Consider the following 16,097-nt stretch of genomic DNA (forward strand, 5'->3'; position numbering starts at 1 on the left):
AAGTAGAAACAGTGCAGATTCTAGGATTTGTATCAGTTGTAACAACAATTTTTTTTTCTTTAAAGGTTAATATGCTGTTGTGTATCTTTTAGAGCAGAGAGGACATTCTGAGTTCAGGTCCGCTTTAAATGACAAGACAATATACAGCACTACAGAAGATGTTGGTGCTATATAAATACTAAATAATAATATACTTCTTCCCTGATAGCAAAGCTTTGCCACATTGCATCACAGAAGCTCTCTTTTTTTCCTCTCTGCACTAGTGAGTACAGAGGCAGACCTCACTCATCTCAACTTTTTAACTTCTGATCAGTTATAGGAACAGAGAGGGGGTGTTATTATGTGCAGCATATGATTGCATTAACAAATTTAATACATTTGAGAAAATACCCTTTCATGTTTCTAAGTATACAAACTCTATTTTTTTTCCAAAGATGTTTAAACCAATGTTTGCAGAAATATGGTTGTTGTGAGTTACTACATTTTGCACTTCACCATTACTAATATACATTGGCTTCAATTCATCAAAGGGTGTTCGATAACAAAACCCCAGTCCTTAAAATACCGCATTCGGTATTTTACACTTCACTGTGCTAATTCATCAATATTTTCCCATGTGCGGTAGAGGTTCGTTAAGTTACCGAACTACTAGGCTTCAATTCATCAAAGGCTGTTAGATAACAGCAGAGTGGTGCAGAGCAGCTTGGAATGTCCCTGTGTTGTTACAAGCTGATAACAATAGAAGGCATCCAGACATCCCTTTACATGTAAAGGTGTTATAGTTACTGTTACTTGTACTGCCTCTGCAGCTCTGAATCTGTCCATCAGTCTTTCTTAACATTTTATTTATTTGCCACAACGTAGATGAACTTCCTGGAGACATTACAAATGCCATGCTTGGTGATTTCACCACCAGCATCTTTGCATTATCAAACAGGGCCTGAAAGGGTTACACCACCGAAGGGAATCTGGGGATATATTTTGACCCGTTCTCTCTGCTCACTGCCTGGGGTCTGAAAGCTTGTGTGGAGAAGCCTGTGTGACCTATCCGGCACTTGCAGGAGAACAGGGGCTGTTTCTATTGGCTGCCTGCTCCTGCTAATCATGAAAACATTCACACAGAAGGCTTTCGAAGCCTGTAACGACAGGGGAGAGCTTGAGATAAACACCGAATGTGTTAGCGAATGTGGGAACCTTGATGAATTAACATTTGTTGAGCACATGTCGGTAATTTATCTCATTGCTGTGTCATTTCAGCTTCTCATTCGGTAACAGCTTTGATGAATTAACATTTTCTAAAGTGCTCCCTTAAGTCAGCTGTTTTTAGCATTACCGAATGCGGTAATGCTTGATGAATTGAAGCCATTGTGCTTAAACCCCATTCCAGGCACAAATGGTTTCCAAGACTTGTTGAGGCACTTTGTTGTGTAGCTTGTTTGTAGAGATACGTCCAGATTGTGTCTGCCCCTTTGCAGTCTATACAGCAAGATGATGCTATCCAAGCGGCAGCCCCAACCATAGTGCCTGAAACTAGCTCCCTAAACCCAGCTGCTTCCATTCATGCAAGAACCTTTTTAATTCACAACTTCTCTTAATTGCAAAGTTATTTTATGGTATGTTTACAGTGTACCCAGCAAGCTCATGGTGAACCAGAACACCTAGGATTGTGTAAGGGGCTGAAGGGGAACAAAAAGCCTCCTTACTAAAATGCTATGTAAAGCAGAATTTTGCCTTCTAAAACAGAAGGTATTTGCGATTATTCATGTTGGAGTGAGCTTCAAGTTGCCCCACAGTGCATCACTGCTGAATATGCGAATCACTTATTTGTTGTCCCTGATGGCTAAACACACCTCCAGATCTGCTGGAATGCAATGATGTGTCAGCTTGTAAATATTACAGAGCCAAACTAATTAAACATGCATGCTGACTGTTTCGGATAGTGTGTTTAGATTTGTGCTCGAAGAAGGACTTTAATAAATGTGCTTGATAGGTTCTTCAACGATATGCAATATTGCACTTTTTCTGATCCATGTTGTGACTTGTTGCCTTCATTCTTTGCAGGATGGCTTGCTGGTTCTTCACTATGGCTTGGTCCTCTCCCCAATGTCATTGACCTGAAGGTAAAGATTGTGGACAGGCTCTTGTGCAGTGGACTCTATACAACCTTGGTGTAGTGAAGGCAGGTGGCCAGAGAAGAATGGGCTGAGCTGTGACATGGTCAGAGTATATCTGGGTACATTGTGTAAGTGACCTGCTATGGCCTCCCACTAACTGGTAGGCATACCTGGTCTGGCTGACCTTTCAGAAGATGTATATTACTGCAGCCATTGTGGAAAAAGGTGTCAACCCTCAGTTTCTCCAAGAACCAAATTTAAATCCCATAAACATCCCTTCATAAAAAAAAAGACACATAGAAGCAACTTATGTTTTTTATGAATCCGTGATGCAGGAAGAAAGTTGCCTTAATTTGAGACTTGGATGTTGACCAAAAACTACTGAAAGCACTGCAAATGTGTAAATAAAATGCACCGTAAGTAATATTTTTCATATGCTCTTTTAGGTTTTCTTTTGTATACAGCTAAGAAAGTCACTTTGAAATCTTTTTGAACACTTTAGACTGACAGCTGTGCCTGGGTAAACACACGTGGTCTGAGTGTAATATTGCAGAACTTTTGCATCAGGGTTTGACATGCTCTGTAATGTATGCATTTTGCAATAAAGCTGTTTTTATGAAAGAAATGTTGTTTGTGTGTCTATGAAACATTGTCTCTGTAGGCATTTTCAAAATATAAAGATAAAACTGTTTTAATTAGTTCTAATGTGCATAAATATTGCGTATTATAGGCAGGTAGGGATGTGTTTTAGAATTCTGAATGGCGTTTCGAATGCTTTTAGCACAAAACCTTTATGTCGGCCGTGGCAAGGGAGGGGCTAACTAACTTTTATCACCACTGCACTCCACGTCATGTTCCATCTTTTGATACTTCCTCCTTCCGGCTGTGAGGTGGTGAAAAGGGTGAGTCATCCCCCACCTGTCGTGTTCCGCTTATGTAAGGCCCCTTTTCCATGGACTGATAGGCAGAGAAAAGTCTCTCAAACTCTCACAACTGTTTACTACTGCCTGGCAACTGCTTGCTGCTGCCTGGTAACTGCTCACTGCTGTTTGGTAACTGCATGCTGAGCACACAGTTAGACTGTTCGTGGAAATGAGCCCTAAATGTTCTGGTTCTGAATAGAAGTAGAACGAGCAAAGGTTTTAAGAAATTGCCATGGGCAGATGAGCTGTGTGCTCGGCAAGCAGTTACCAGGCAGCAGTGAGCAGTTACAGGGCAGCAGCAAGCAGTTGCACTAGAGGGTTCCCTGCAGAGGCATCCATTTGGAGGGGTCTCTTCCAAAAATCAAGCATGAGTACATCCTCCACAGTGTGTCAGGGACCGGAGGATCGGTTTGTCCCTGAGCAGGCCTTGGGCAGCTGCGAGGGTCTGGTAGAAGCCTCAGGTAAGTTAAACTTTTTTGGGGGGGGTTCGCTTTAGGTTCACTTTAAGCAGAGATCGGCACCCTGTATATAGCAATATATAGAGCAATAGATGGGAAGTGTTTCTGATGCTGAAGCCAGGATAATCAATGTAAAAGTGGGTATCCTGGATAATTTATAAAATTCTACTATATGTCACTGCGGTGCCTCTTTAAAAAAATTAAAGCAAACTGCACTATTGATGAGGGCCTTCATTTTAGCACACCTATGTATAAGTGCAGTAATGTGACACACTGGAGCATTGCTTTGTGCAAGTTCAGCGCTACCATAGAGGCAGTTGCCCCAGAGTCTGTAGAGGGCCCCCAATGTGTCTCCCCCCACCCCAACTTAACTATTGCTCCCTGGGACCTGTGCAGAGTCTTCGGCAGAGTATTGTCCTGTCCGGGCTCCGGGCACTCATGTCTTTATCCACCTCTGGCTACATCTTCTCTGTGACCTGTGGCATGATATTACGTAATAACATGGGCCAGGTCATGGAGGAGAGGCGCCCCTCTGAGGATAGTCTGGGGACTATCTGCAGGGAGCCATGGACTGACAGAGGAGTGTGCCCACCAGAACAGGCTACTTTGCCAAAGACTCTGCAGGGGCTTCAGGGAGCACAGTTAAGGTGGGGGGTGGGGGAAGGGACAGCAGCTGGCTCAGGGGGGAAATTTGGCTGCAACAAAGGACCCCTCATGCTGCTTTTTTGTTTAGGTGTATGTCAGGTAGGCTCCTCAATTTATTTTGCCCAGGGGCCCCATTGTTACTAGAACCGGCCTTGGCTTTGTGCTCCATTCCTCATAATGTGCACATAAAAACAAACAAAAACTTTTGCAGTAGCCTATGTTACTCAGGCTAAGCAGCAACTAACCAATAAGTGCTTTCATTGATTAACATTGTGTGCATCAGTGTGTGCAATCCTAGCAATACGCTGCATGTTCTGAGTTGCAACAAGCAATTCAAGGTCGGCTGGCACACCAGTTCAAAGTTCCTGCAGAATTTTGGAAGCTCTGCCGCCGACCACCACACACACGTCACAATATCTTCTTACAATCCAATTTTCTTAGGAAGGGTTCATCTGTCAGACGACGGCTGCTCAATCCAAGCATTTTATCTCTTGATAATAATGGATCTGCCATGCTTTTTCCATCGATTGAACAGATCTTTCAACTGAGCACAGACACGGCTCTTTTTGTGCAGCCTTGAAATAAAATCAGTTCAGCTTCCAAACCATTCCCTGCAACATTGCCTGGTGGAACCCAGATGCAGCAATCACCCAGTACAGGTGTCCCTACTAACAGGCAGAAGATATTGTGACGTGTGTGGTGGTCGGCGGCAGAGCCTCCAAAATTCTGCAGGAACTTTGAACTGGTGTGCCAGCCGACCTTGAATTGCTTGTATTGGATTGATGCCGCTTCTGCATCAAGGCTGAGCACCCGACTACAGAAACACGGCAAGGTGTGCCTATCCAAAACCTGACATTGCACTGAGTTGTAACAACTGAGACCTCTTTTCCACGGACATTTGATAGGCAGTGAAATGCCTCACAACTGCTGCCTGGTAACTGCTCGCTGAGCACAGAGCTTAACAGTCTGTGGAAAAGAGGCCTTAGGCTCCCTGCACACTGCATGTGATTCCGATTTTTAATCGTTTTTTACATCCGATTCAGATTTTTAATCGTTAGTGCATGCTGCATTTTTTCCTCCGTTTTTCTGTTGATTGTATTCAGGAAAAATCGAAATTGCAAATCAATCGCAAAACGGATTTGCAGTGTGCAGGGAGCCTTAATCCGTTACATCCCATCACAACTTATGAGGTGTGAACGGTTCAGACTGAATCACATCACATTACAGTGCACTAGGCATGGTTACTGAGATGTAAATAATTCCAAACTGATGCACATTGTACTAATTTTACACAGATTTGTGCTGCTTGAAAATTGACCAATCAAAAGCTGCAGTAGCAGTATTTCTTTGGTCCGTTTTTAACCTCATAAATGTGCAAAGAAGTTGCATAACAATTTGTGTCAACGTGGAAATACCGGTATTTGCATTCTATTGGCCATCCATAATGGCAACGCACTACTCATTCACAGGAAAATCAAATAATGTATTACACTGTGGCAAGATTTTGTGTCTTGAGGTACACTGGAACCCCCTGCCATTTAAATACAGTATCACAGCATTTTGCTAATATTTTATTACTGTATATCTTCTCATGGGACAACACTGAAGATATGACACTTTGATACAATGAAATGTAGAAAGTGTAGTATAACTGTGAATGTACTGTCCCATCAAAATAACAACACACAGCCATTCATGTCTAAACCACTGGCAACAAAAGAAAGTACACCCCTAAGTAAATTGTACCCAAAGTGCCAATATTTTGTTTGCCCACTATTATATTCCAGCACTGCCTTGACTCTCTCGGACATGGAGTTTACCAGCGCTTCAAGATGATATGACAAATCTGGTGGATGTTAGAGACCTTACGCTTCTCCACAGATGGTGAATGGGGCTTAGGTCTGGAGACATGCTTGGCAAGTTCAGCCGAAGCAGGTTACTTTGGCGCTTACCGCCAAGCGCCAAAGCTAGGCGCCGTCATAGCACTAGTGCTATGATTCATGCCCCCTGCGCAAGAGTAATTCTGTGATCCTGCGGTCACCAGACCCTGAATTACATCTCCCTCTGAGTTGCTACAACTTAGAGGGGGAATAGTATTTAACGCCGCCGGGGAGTTTATTGGCAGCAGGGAGAGCCGTCATTCGGCTTGCCCTGCTCCCGACTCACTGGTGGCCGAACAACACACATGCAGTTCAGCACCTTTACCTTCAGGGATTTTTTTTAGCAAGGCAGTGGCCGTCTTGGAGATGTTAGGGGTTGGTATTGTGTTGGAATACAGTTTCTTGCCTTCTGGTTGGTCACTGAGCCAGGTGCCCCTCTCTTGCTCCGCTACCACGCCTTTACAATAGTATACATTACCTCTCTGACATCTTCTCAAGAGGCAGGTCTCTATCCATCAGCAGCAGCTTTCAGATGGTGTATCTTCGGCAGCAGCTTGTGAGCCAGTGGATCGTCTCTTTCTCACATTCGCTGTTCTCTCTCCAGCTTGTGAGGCAGTGGGTTGTCTCTCTTTCGCTCTCACATTCGCTGTTCTCTCTCCAGCTTGTGAGGCAGTGGATAATCTCTCTTTCGCTCTCACATTCGCTGTTCTCTCTCCAGCTTGTGAGGCAGTGGATAATCTCTCTTTCGCTATTACATTCGCTGTTCTCTCTCCAGCTTGTGAGGTGGTGGGTTGTCTCTCTCTTTCGCTCTCACATTTGCTGTTCTCTCTCCGGCTTGAGAGGCAGTGGGTTGTCTATCTCTCACTCTCACATTGGCTGCTCTCTCTCTCCAGCTTGTGAGGCGGTGGGTTGTCTCTCTCTCTCGCTCTCACATTCGCTAGTCTTTCTCCAGCTTGTGAGGCAATGGGTTGTCTCTCTTTTTCTCTCACATTTGCTGTTCTCTCTCCAGCTTGTGAGGCGGTGGGTTGCCTTTCTTTCGCTCTCACATTTGCTGCTCTCTCTCCAGCTTGTGAGGCAGGGGGTTGTCTCTCTCTCGCTCTCACATTCGCTAGTCTTTCTCCAGCTTGTGAGGCAATGGGTTGTCTCTCTTTTTCTCTCACATTTGCTGTTCTCTCTCCAGCTTGTGAGGCGGTGGGTTGCCTTTCTTTCGCTCTCACATTTGCTGCTCTCTCTCCAGCTTGTGAGGCAGGGGGTTGTCTCTCTTTCACTCTCACATTTGCTAGTCTTTCTCCGGCTTGTGAGGCAGTGGGTTTTCTCTCTCTTTTTCGCCCTCACATTCACTCTTCTCTCTCCAGCTTGTGAGGCAGTGTGTTGTCTCTCTTTAACTCTCACATTTGCTGTTCTCTCTCCAGCTTGTGAGGCAGTGGATTGTCTCTCTTTCGCTCTCACATTCACTCTTCTCTCTCCAGCTTGTGAGGCGGTGGGTTGTCTCTTTTTCGCTCTCACATTGGCTGTTCTCTCTTCAGCTTGTGAGGCGGTGGGTTTGTGTCTCTTTCGCTCTCACATTCGCTGGTCTTTCTCCGGTTTGTGAGGCAGTGGGTTGTCTCTCTCTTTCGCTCTCACATTCGCTCTTCTCTCTCCAGCTTGTAAGGCAGTGGGTTGCCTCTCTCTTTAGCTCTCACATTCAATATTCTCTCTTCAGCTTGTGAGGCAGTGAGTTCTCTCTCTCTTTTGCTCTCACATTCGCTGTTCTCTCCAGCTTGTGAGGCAGTGGGTTGTCTCTCTTTTGCTTTCACATTTGCTGTTCCCTCTCCAACTTGTGAGGCAGTGGGTTGTCTCTCTCTTTCGCTCTCAAATTCGCTGTTCTCTCCAGCTTGTGAGGCAGTAGGTTTTCTCTCTTTTGCTCTCACATTTGCTGTTCTCTCTCCGGCTTGTGAGGCAGTGGGTTGTCTCCAGGGGCGGACTGACCATTAGGGCACTAGGGCACGGACCGAGGGCCCGTGGTCAGGGGGGGCCCCGTCAGACAACCCTGGGCAGGAGGGGAAGCAGCCAGTGAAAGGGAGCTATGGGAACAGCGGGGAAGGGGGGAAGTCCCCCCCCCTTCCCTCACCTTGGGGCCCCCCTTTATTGCTGTTCCCTCCGGAATACTGAAGTGTCGCACTGTCGTACAGCGTCTGACAGCGGGCGGAGACTTACCGCTGATACAGCCGGCTGAGCCTGAGGGAGCTGTAATCTGTGCGCCGCAAGTCTGGTCTTGAGTAGACCAGACTTGCAGCGCACAGATCACAGCTCCCTCCGGTGGCTGGACAACGGTAAGTCTCCGCCCGCTGTCAGCCGCTGTACGACAGTGCGACACTTCAGTATTCCGGAGGGGACAGCCAGGAAGGGGGGCCCCAAGGTGAGGGAAGGGGGGGGGGAACTTCCCCCCTTCCCCACGCTCTGCACACCGCTCCCTTTCACTGGCTGCCTCCCCTACTGGGGACACCTGGCTACATATACTGGGGACACCTATACACCTAACTACATATACTGAGGACACCTATACACCTGGCTATACTGTGGGCAGCTATACACCTGGCTACATATACTGGGGACACCTATACACCTGGCTATACTGGGGGCAGCTATACACCTGGCTACATATACTGGGGACACCTATACACCTGGCTATACTGGGGGCAGCTATACACCTGGCTACATATACTGGGGACACCTATACACCTGGCTATACTGGGGGCAGCTATACACCTGGCTACATATACTGGGGACACCTATACACCTGGCTATACTGGGGGCAGCTATACACCTGGCTACATATACTGGGGATACCTATACACCTGGCTATACTGGGAGCAGCTATACACCTGGCTACATATACTGTGGACACCTATACACCTGGCTATACTGGGGGCAGCTATACACCTGGCTACATATACTGGGGACACCTATACACCTAGCTACAAATATTGGGGACACCTACAAACCTGGCTACATATACTGGGGACACCTATAGACCTGGCTACATATACTGGGGACACCTATAGACCTGGCTATACTGGGAACATCTATCCACCTGGCTATATATACTGGGGACACCTATCCACCTGGCTACATATACTGGGGACACCTATAGACCTGGCTACATATATTGGGGACACCTATCCACCTGGCTACATATACTGGGGACACCCATAGACCTGGCTATACTGGGAACACCTATACACCTAGCTACATATACTGGGAACACCTATAGACCTGGCTATCTATACAGAAGACACCTATAGACCTGGCTACCTATTCTGGAGACACCTGTAAAACTGGCTACCTATACTGGGGGCACCCATAGACCTGGCTACCTATTCTGGGAACACCTATAATCCTGGCTACCTATTCTGGGGACACCTATAGACCTGGCTACTTATACTGGGGACACCTATAGACCTGGATACCTGCACTGGGAAAACCTATAGACCTGATTACTTCCACTGGGAATACCTTTTGACTTGGTTACCTATACTGGGGGCACCCATTTTCTGGGAACTGTTGCCAGATTAACTATTTTTGGGGAACTGCTGCTGCCAGATTAAGTGTATTTTGCGAAACAGCTGCCAGATGATGTGTATTTTTGGGGAACCGTTACCAGATTGTGTATAATGGGGGAACCGCTGCTTCCAGATTATGTGTATTTTGGGGAACCACTGCTGCCAGATTACATGTATTTTTGGTAATCCGCTGCCAGATCACGCATATTTTGGGGAGCCGCTGCTAAATTATGTGTATTTGGGGAACCACTACTGCCAGATTACGTCTATTTTGGGGGAACGACTGCCATATTATCTGTATTTTGGAGGAACCTCTGCCAAGTTGCATGGATTTTTGGTGAAATGCAGTCAGATTACATGTATTTTGGGGGAAAACACTACGGCAGAGTTCAAACTTCCCTGGCAGACCTTTTACACCACTGCTAAGGTCATGTATATCTTGCCCTACCTATGACCACGCCCACATTATGTTGCGTGACCACACCCATTTTTCGCCTGTAAAAAAAGAACGTGAAAGGTGGGAAACACTGGTATGGGGGGCCCCATAATCTCCTATTGCCCGGGGGCCCCATGAGTTGTCAGTCCGCCCCTGGTTGTCTCTCTTTCGCTTTCACATTCGTTCTTCTCTCTCCAGCTTGTGAGGCAGTGGGTTGTCTCTTTCGCTCTCACATTTGCTGTTCTCTCTCCAGCTTGTGAGGCAGTGGGTTGTCTCTCTTTTGCTCTCACATTTTCTCTTCTCTCTCCGGCTTGTGAGGCAGTGGGTTGTCTCTCTTTCGCTCTCACATTCACTGTTCTCTCCAGCTTGTGAGGCAGTGGGTTGTCTCTCTCTTTCGCTCTCACATTCGCTAGTCTTTCTCCGGCTTGTAGGTAGTGCTCTGGCAGCAGCTCTGGCGGGTCATCTCTCTCTCCGCTTTTGTATTGGTCTCTCTCTGGCTTGTCAGGCGATGGGGTCACTGGTCTGAGGTCGACAGTAGTCACTTTTGGTACTGTGGGATTTGTAGGATTCGATTTGTGGAAATGGAGGGTAGGATTTGAATTGTTGTATCCCAAATCTTTGTAAAAATTCCAGGTATTCAAGGATTTGATGTCCCATCTCTAGTTAGAATCTTATGGGGTATGTGCATCAAACTTTCAGTATACTGTATAGTAAAAACCATTTCAAATAACAATTAGCTATGTAATTTCAGCCTGAGAATAAGGAAAGCCATACTGTCCTGTTTCTGTAACTGGCAAATATACTTTGATGACAAATGATTTTATGGGTAGAGGTGATTTTATGGGTTGAAGTGTTCCGTAGACCTCAGCCATGCCGACACTTCCTGTGTGGGAAGGACAGAACTGTGGCAAAGAATGTAAGTTACCAGCTGATTGATGAAACATCTACTCCATGAATTGTTTCCCTAATGAAATGTTTGATCAATAGTGGACTTCAGAGAGGATGAACCAGAGGAAGACGCTTTGATTTCTATGAGAAATGATAACATTAAAAGCTCTTTTGTGGTTTTAAAGCATGCTTACAAGATCTGTCCAGCACTGACACTGCAATTAATTCTGTTCGCTGCGCTGTGACTAGCCTCAGACTTGAGTACATGAGCTGTCCTATTAAAGCAGAATATTAATTGTTGGGAAAAGATGCAGGGTTGTTTGTTTCACTGACTCATACTGCTGGTAACTACTGCTGGCCTGTTGAGGAGCCGATGAATAGACTGGAAAGGGATAAAAAAAAAAGTTTAGGCCCTGTTTATAGTGGTCAGTTGCATTGTACAATTTTGCATGACAACTCACTGCCCATACAGTTCTGTGCGGCTGTTGACAGTACTGCGTTATAACTGATCGCGTTATTCTAACTTGCTGTAAGCAGGCTTTGTATTAAAGTCTATGGCCAGTCTATTACAGTTCACAGTAGTTAGGGCCTGTACACACTGAAAAACGCAAGCAAAATCGCAAGCGCATGCGTTTTTAAAGTGCCTGTAGTTTTAAAAACGCATGCGTTTTTGCCTGCGTTTTTTGTGCGTTTGCGTTTTTCTTGTAATTGCTGATTGGCTAAAGAATCCTTTGTTTTTTTCTAGTTTACATTTCAACAGGAATCAGAGTCTTCTGGGATACTGACTTCTGAAAAACGCAGGCAAAAACGCAAGCGCATGCGTTTTTAATGCGTTTTTCATGTGCTGCGCTTAAAAAAGCACAGCAGGCACTGCGATTGCGTTTTTCTAAAAACGCATCGCACCAGTGTGTACAAGTCATCACGATTTTCATTCTTTTTCAAAAGACCATGCGTTTTTAAAAACGCAACGCAAGCGCAGCAGTGTGTACAGGCCCTTATGATGTGTGAGTTATGCAACTGACAACTGTGAACCTAGCCTCAGGGACATTATTTCTGTCTATGTCCTCACTGGAGAAATTTTCCGTCATTGGGCTCTAATCACTTAAGCCTTGTTCACATTATAAATCGCCGGCGCCATCGCAAGCGCTGAACGATTTATTGAAAGGGTTTTTATAAGCACTTTTTCTTGCGCTTAGAAAAGCGCTTTTCTAAGCAATTCGTTTTTTTTCACTTCTTGACGTCAGTCAGGAAGTAAACTCTTTCAGCCAAAAATAGACAAATATATTGGGCTCTATTCACAAAGGGCAAGTCGGTAAAATAATTGTCTTCAGTAAAATACCTCATCTGGTATTTTACACTTTTTTTTTCCAAATTCACTAAAGTTTTCCCTCGTGAGGCAGAAATTCAGTAATTTACCGAACAAACATGCCTCAATTTACTAATCCCTGCTCAGTAAGTGTGAGCTGTGTGTAGGACTTGGAGGTTTTCCCTACAGCCAAACATTTGAAATCGGCGCCGGTAGATAGCCAGTGTATGGCTGATCCTGCTTCTGCACAAGTCCGGGCCGTGTTTTTCTATTCCACCTCCAGGCCACCATGGATAGTGCGGGAATGATATAATTTGGCTTTCAGTGATTGCTGGAGGCCGAATTATTGTGCTTTTAAGCAACTTCGGCTCCGTCTTCTGATGGCGCCGACGTTACTCACTGAGCGTGCTATAGATGTCATTCCTATTCTAGTCTATGATGGCGCCAGCTGCACCCAAATCTAGCAGCGCTGAAAAGCACTGCTCCGCCCTACACTGCAACTGTTATCTCTTTAGATGTAATGCAGCCACCAGTGGGAGCTCTTCTGTATGCTACAATACAAATACGCTAAAGGGATGCCTTTTGAAAATTTTCCTCCTCTGCTTTGCTACACTGAAAGTTCCACCCGATTACCCTTCGCTTCAAATCAGCTTGAGTAGCAGGGCAGTGTGGCTCTCCCTATTGGCTATCTGTCAAATCCCCTGCACAGAGACAGCATGGGAAGAGCAAGTTGTCAGCTGCTGTGAGCTGGAGAAAATTACCGAACTCTTTTGAACTTTGTGAATTGCAGTTTCTTGACATTTCTTGAGGTAATTACTGCGCAAGTCGGTAATTTACCTCACTAGTCAGTAATGTTTATTTTCTGTGCGTTGATTGGTTTAGTGAATTGGAGAGTGGGAAGGTGATCGGTAAAATCAGCTGTTTTCAGCATTACCAAATGCGGTAATGCTTTGTGAATAGAGCCCAATGTAATTATTCATAAAAGCGCTTGAGAAATCACTATACGGCTCCCTGCACACTGCAAATCCGTTTTGCGATTCCAATTCCATTTCAGATTCCGATTTTCAATTCCGATTTCTAAAAATCACCAGCGCTTAAAAAAAAACCTGCAAATGCTAATAGTGTGAACGAGCCCTAAGGGCAGTGTGGTAAAATCATTTTGGTCAGTAAAATACCACATTCGGTATTTTACACTTTTCTTTTCCAAATTCACTAAAGATGTTCCGCATAAGGCAGACATTCGGTAATTTACCGAACAAACAGCCTGAATTCACTAAACCCTGCTCAGTAAGTGTCACTTACCAGCCATGTAGCAGATCAGCGGTGAGGCAGGGAGCTGTGTGTATGAATTGAGGGTTTTCTGTCCAGTGCATCTCTGACATCCCTTTAGATATGCTGCAACCACCAGGGGGAGCTCTTCTGCATGCCAGAATACAGGTTTTCACATCTAAAAAGATGCAGAAAAGCCTCAAAAAATGTCAACCTTCTCTGCTCTGTGAAGACCCACCCAATACCCTGTCACTTTAAATCAGCATGAGAAGTCGGGCTGTGTGACTCTCCATATTGGCTGCCTGGCTTTCACTAAAGGCTGTCTGACAAATCTACCGCAAAAAGAGAGCAAGTTATCGGCTGCTATGAGCTGGAGAAAAATACCAAACAAGGTACTTTTCCGTTAGTCGGGCGCATCCGGCAGGTGGCGCTAATTACATTAATAGTTCACGTAACAAAAGTGTTAATGTAACCGATTGTATTGTGTTCTGCTTCTCTCCTATAGAACACTGGTAGCCGTGTGTACCCCCAGAGTCGTTTGTCGCAAGAAAACAACCAGGATTCCCTGCCGTGTATGCCAGTATTGTATAGAAGAGAGGGCAAAGGGGAAAGGAGAGCGAGAGCCGAAGCCGCCGGCTTCATTTTAATTCAATTAACTCACTTTTTACAATACATTTTTGCCGCAGCGAGACGGCCAGTAAAAACACAATACATTCGGTTACATTAACACTTTTGTTACGTGAACTATTAATGTAATTAGCGCCACCTGCCGGATGCGCCCGACTAACGGAAAAGTTTCCCAAACACTTTTGCCCAGTTTACCGAATGCGGAAATCTTTGTGAATTATAAGTTCTTGACATTTTCTTAGGCATTTACCTCACTAGTCTGTAATATGGATTTTCTGTGCGGTAATAGGGACTAGATTGTGAGCCCCTCTGAGGGACAGTTAGTGACAAGACAATACTCTGTACGAGTACATATGAAATCGGCGCCGGTAGACTTGGGCGCAGGATACAGCGGTATATAGCTGATCCTGCTTCTGCACAAGTCCGGGCCAATTTAATTACTATTCCCCCTCCAGGCCGCCATGGATAGTGGGGGAATGAAATAATTCGGCTTCCAGCGATTGCTGGAGGCCGAATTATTATGTTTTTAAGCAACCTCGGCTCCGTCTTCTGACGGCGCGGACGTTACTCACTGAGCGCTTCAATAGGAGTGATTCCTATTAGTCTATGGAGGCGCCGGCTGCGCCCAAATGTACAGCACTGCATAATATGTTGGCGCTATATAAATACTTAAATAATAGATTTAATGAATTGTAATTTGGGAAGGTGATTGGTAAAATCAGCTGTTTTCAGCATTACTGAATATTGTAATGCTTAGTGAATAGAGACCACTATCTGTCCCCTGATAACAAGCAGGACAGGAAATGGATGAAAACTTCTTGGGATTCTATATCTTCCACATGCTACAAAATGTTTGTTTTTCCGTCTCTGTCACCCATTTTTAATTTAAGGCCTCTTTCCCACCAAAACGTTGCATTTTAGGGGACGTTATGGTCGCATAACGTGCCCCTAACGCAACGCCTGGTGGTGTTGAAGGAGGACGCCAGAGTGAGCTGCGTTATGCAGCTCTTTGTGCGCACTGCACAGACTGCGGAGACCACGTGATCGTTCCGATCACGTGGTCTCTGTGGCGCTGATTGGCTGGCAGGACCACGTGATGCGGAGTGTTCCACTCCGCATCACGTGGTCCCGCCAGCCAATCAGCGGCCGCTCCAGGAAGACAACACTGAAAGTGCAGTGAATATTTAGTAGCCATGTGCTTGGCTACATTAGCGAACTCTCCCCGACTCCTCTCCGGCAGCATATATAAAAAAAAAAAACATTACTGAGCATGTGCACATAGTCTAATTGCGACGCACCGCAGATACCCGACGACACGCCGCAGGCAGACAACGCGTGCAGGAGAACAAGACAAGACAAATAACATTTATATCGCGTTTTTCTCCTGGCTGATTCAAAGCACAGCTCCTGCACACGTTGGCTGATGTGAAAGAGTTTTGAGGGAATTGTGACAGCTGGTGTTTCTCAAACCTGCGCTTGTGACTCTCCAACAGTGCCTGTTTTGCAGGCAACCTCACCTATGCACAGGTGGGGAAATTGGTGTCTCAGCTGGATGGATTCCATGTAGCTGAGTCACTAATTGCCCCACCTGTGCAGAGGTGAGGTTGGCTGCAAAACATGCACCGTTGGGGAGTCACAAGGACAGGTTTTAGAAATACTAGTAGGCCTAGTGCACACCAGAGCGGTTCGGCAGCGTTTTGCTTGCGGATGTGGAAACTCTTGGGTAATGTATTTCAATGGGCTGGTGCACACCAGAGCGGGAGGCGTTTAGCAGAAACGCATACTCCCGGGCTGCTGCAGATTTTGGATTGTGGAGGCATTTCTGCCTCCAATGTAAAGTATAGGAAAAACGCAAACCGCTCTGAAAAACGCCAGTTGAGAGCGGTTTTGCAGGCGTTTTTGTTACAGAAGCTGTTCAGTAACAGCTTTACTGTAACAAAATATGAACTCTACTACACCAAAACCGCTACACAAAACCGCAAAACGCTAGCTGAATCGCTACAGAAAAA

At 45.5% G+C, this 16,097-nt stretch overlaps 1 protein-coding gene across 2 annotated transcripts in view; it reads left to right on the forward strand.

The window, feature by feature from the left end:
- PCGF6 (polycomb group ring finger 6) overlaps nucleotides 1-2,739 on the forward strand; it is a 101,866-nt gene extending 99,127 nt beyond the window's left edge. For both annotated transcript variants that reach the window (XM_068259400.1, XM_068259401.1), the window contains exon 10: nucleotides 2,062-2,739. In XM_068259400.1, the coding sequence (XP_068115501.1) occupies nucleotides 2,062-2,118 (57 nt within the window). In that variant the 3' untranslated portion in view covers nucleotides 2,119-2,739. The remainder of the gene's footprint in view (nucleotides 1-2,061) is intronic.
- The last annotated feature ends 13,358 nt before the right edge of the window (nucleotides 2,740-16,097 follow it).

The sequence above is a fragment of the Hyperolius riggenbachi genome, chromosome 10 (genome assembly GCF_040937935.1).
Source record: "Hyperolius riggenbachi isolate aHypRig1 chromosome 10, aHypRig1.pri, whole genome shotgun sequence".
Lineage (NCBI taxonomy): Eukaryota > Metazoa > Chordata > Amphibia > Anura > Hyperoliidae > Hyperolius > Hyperolius riggenbachi.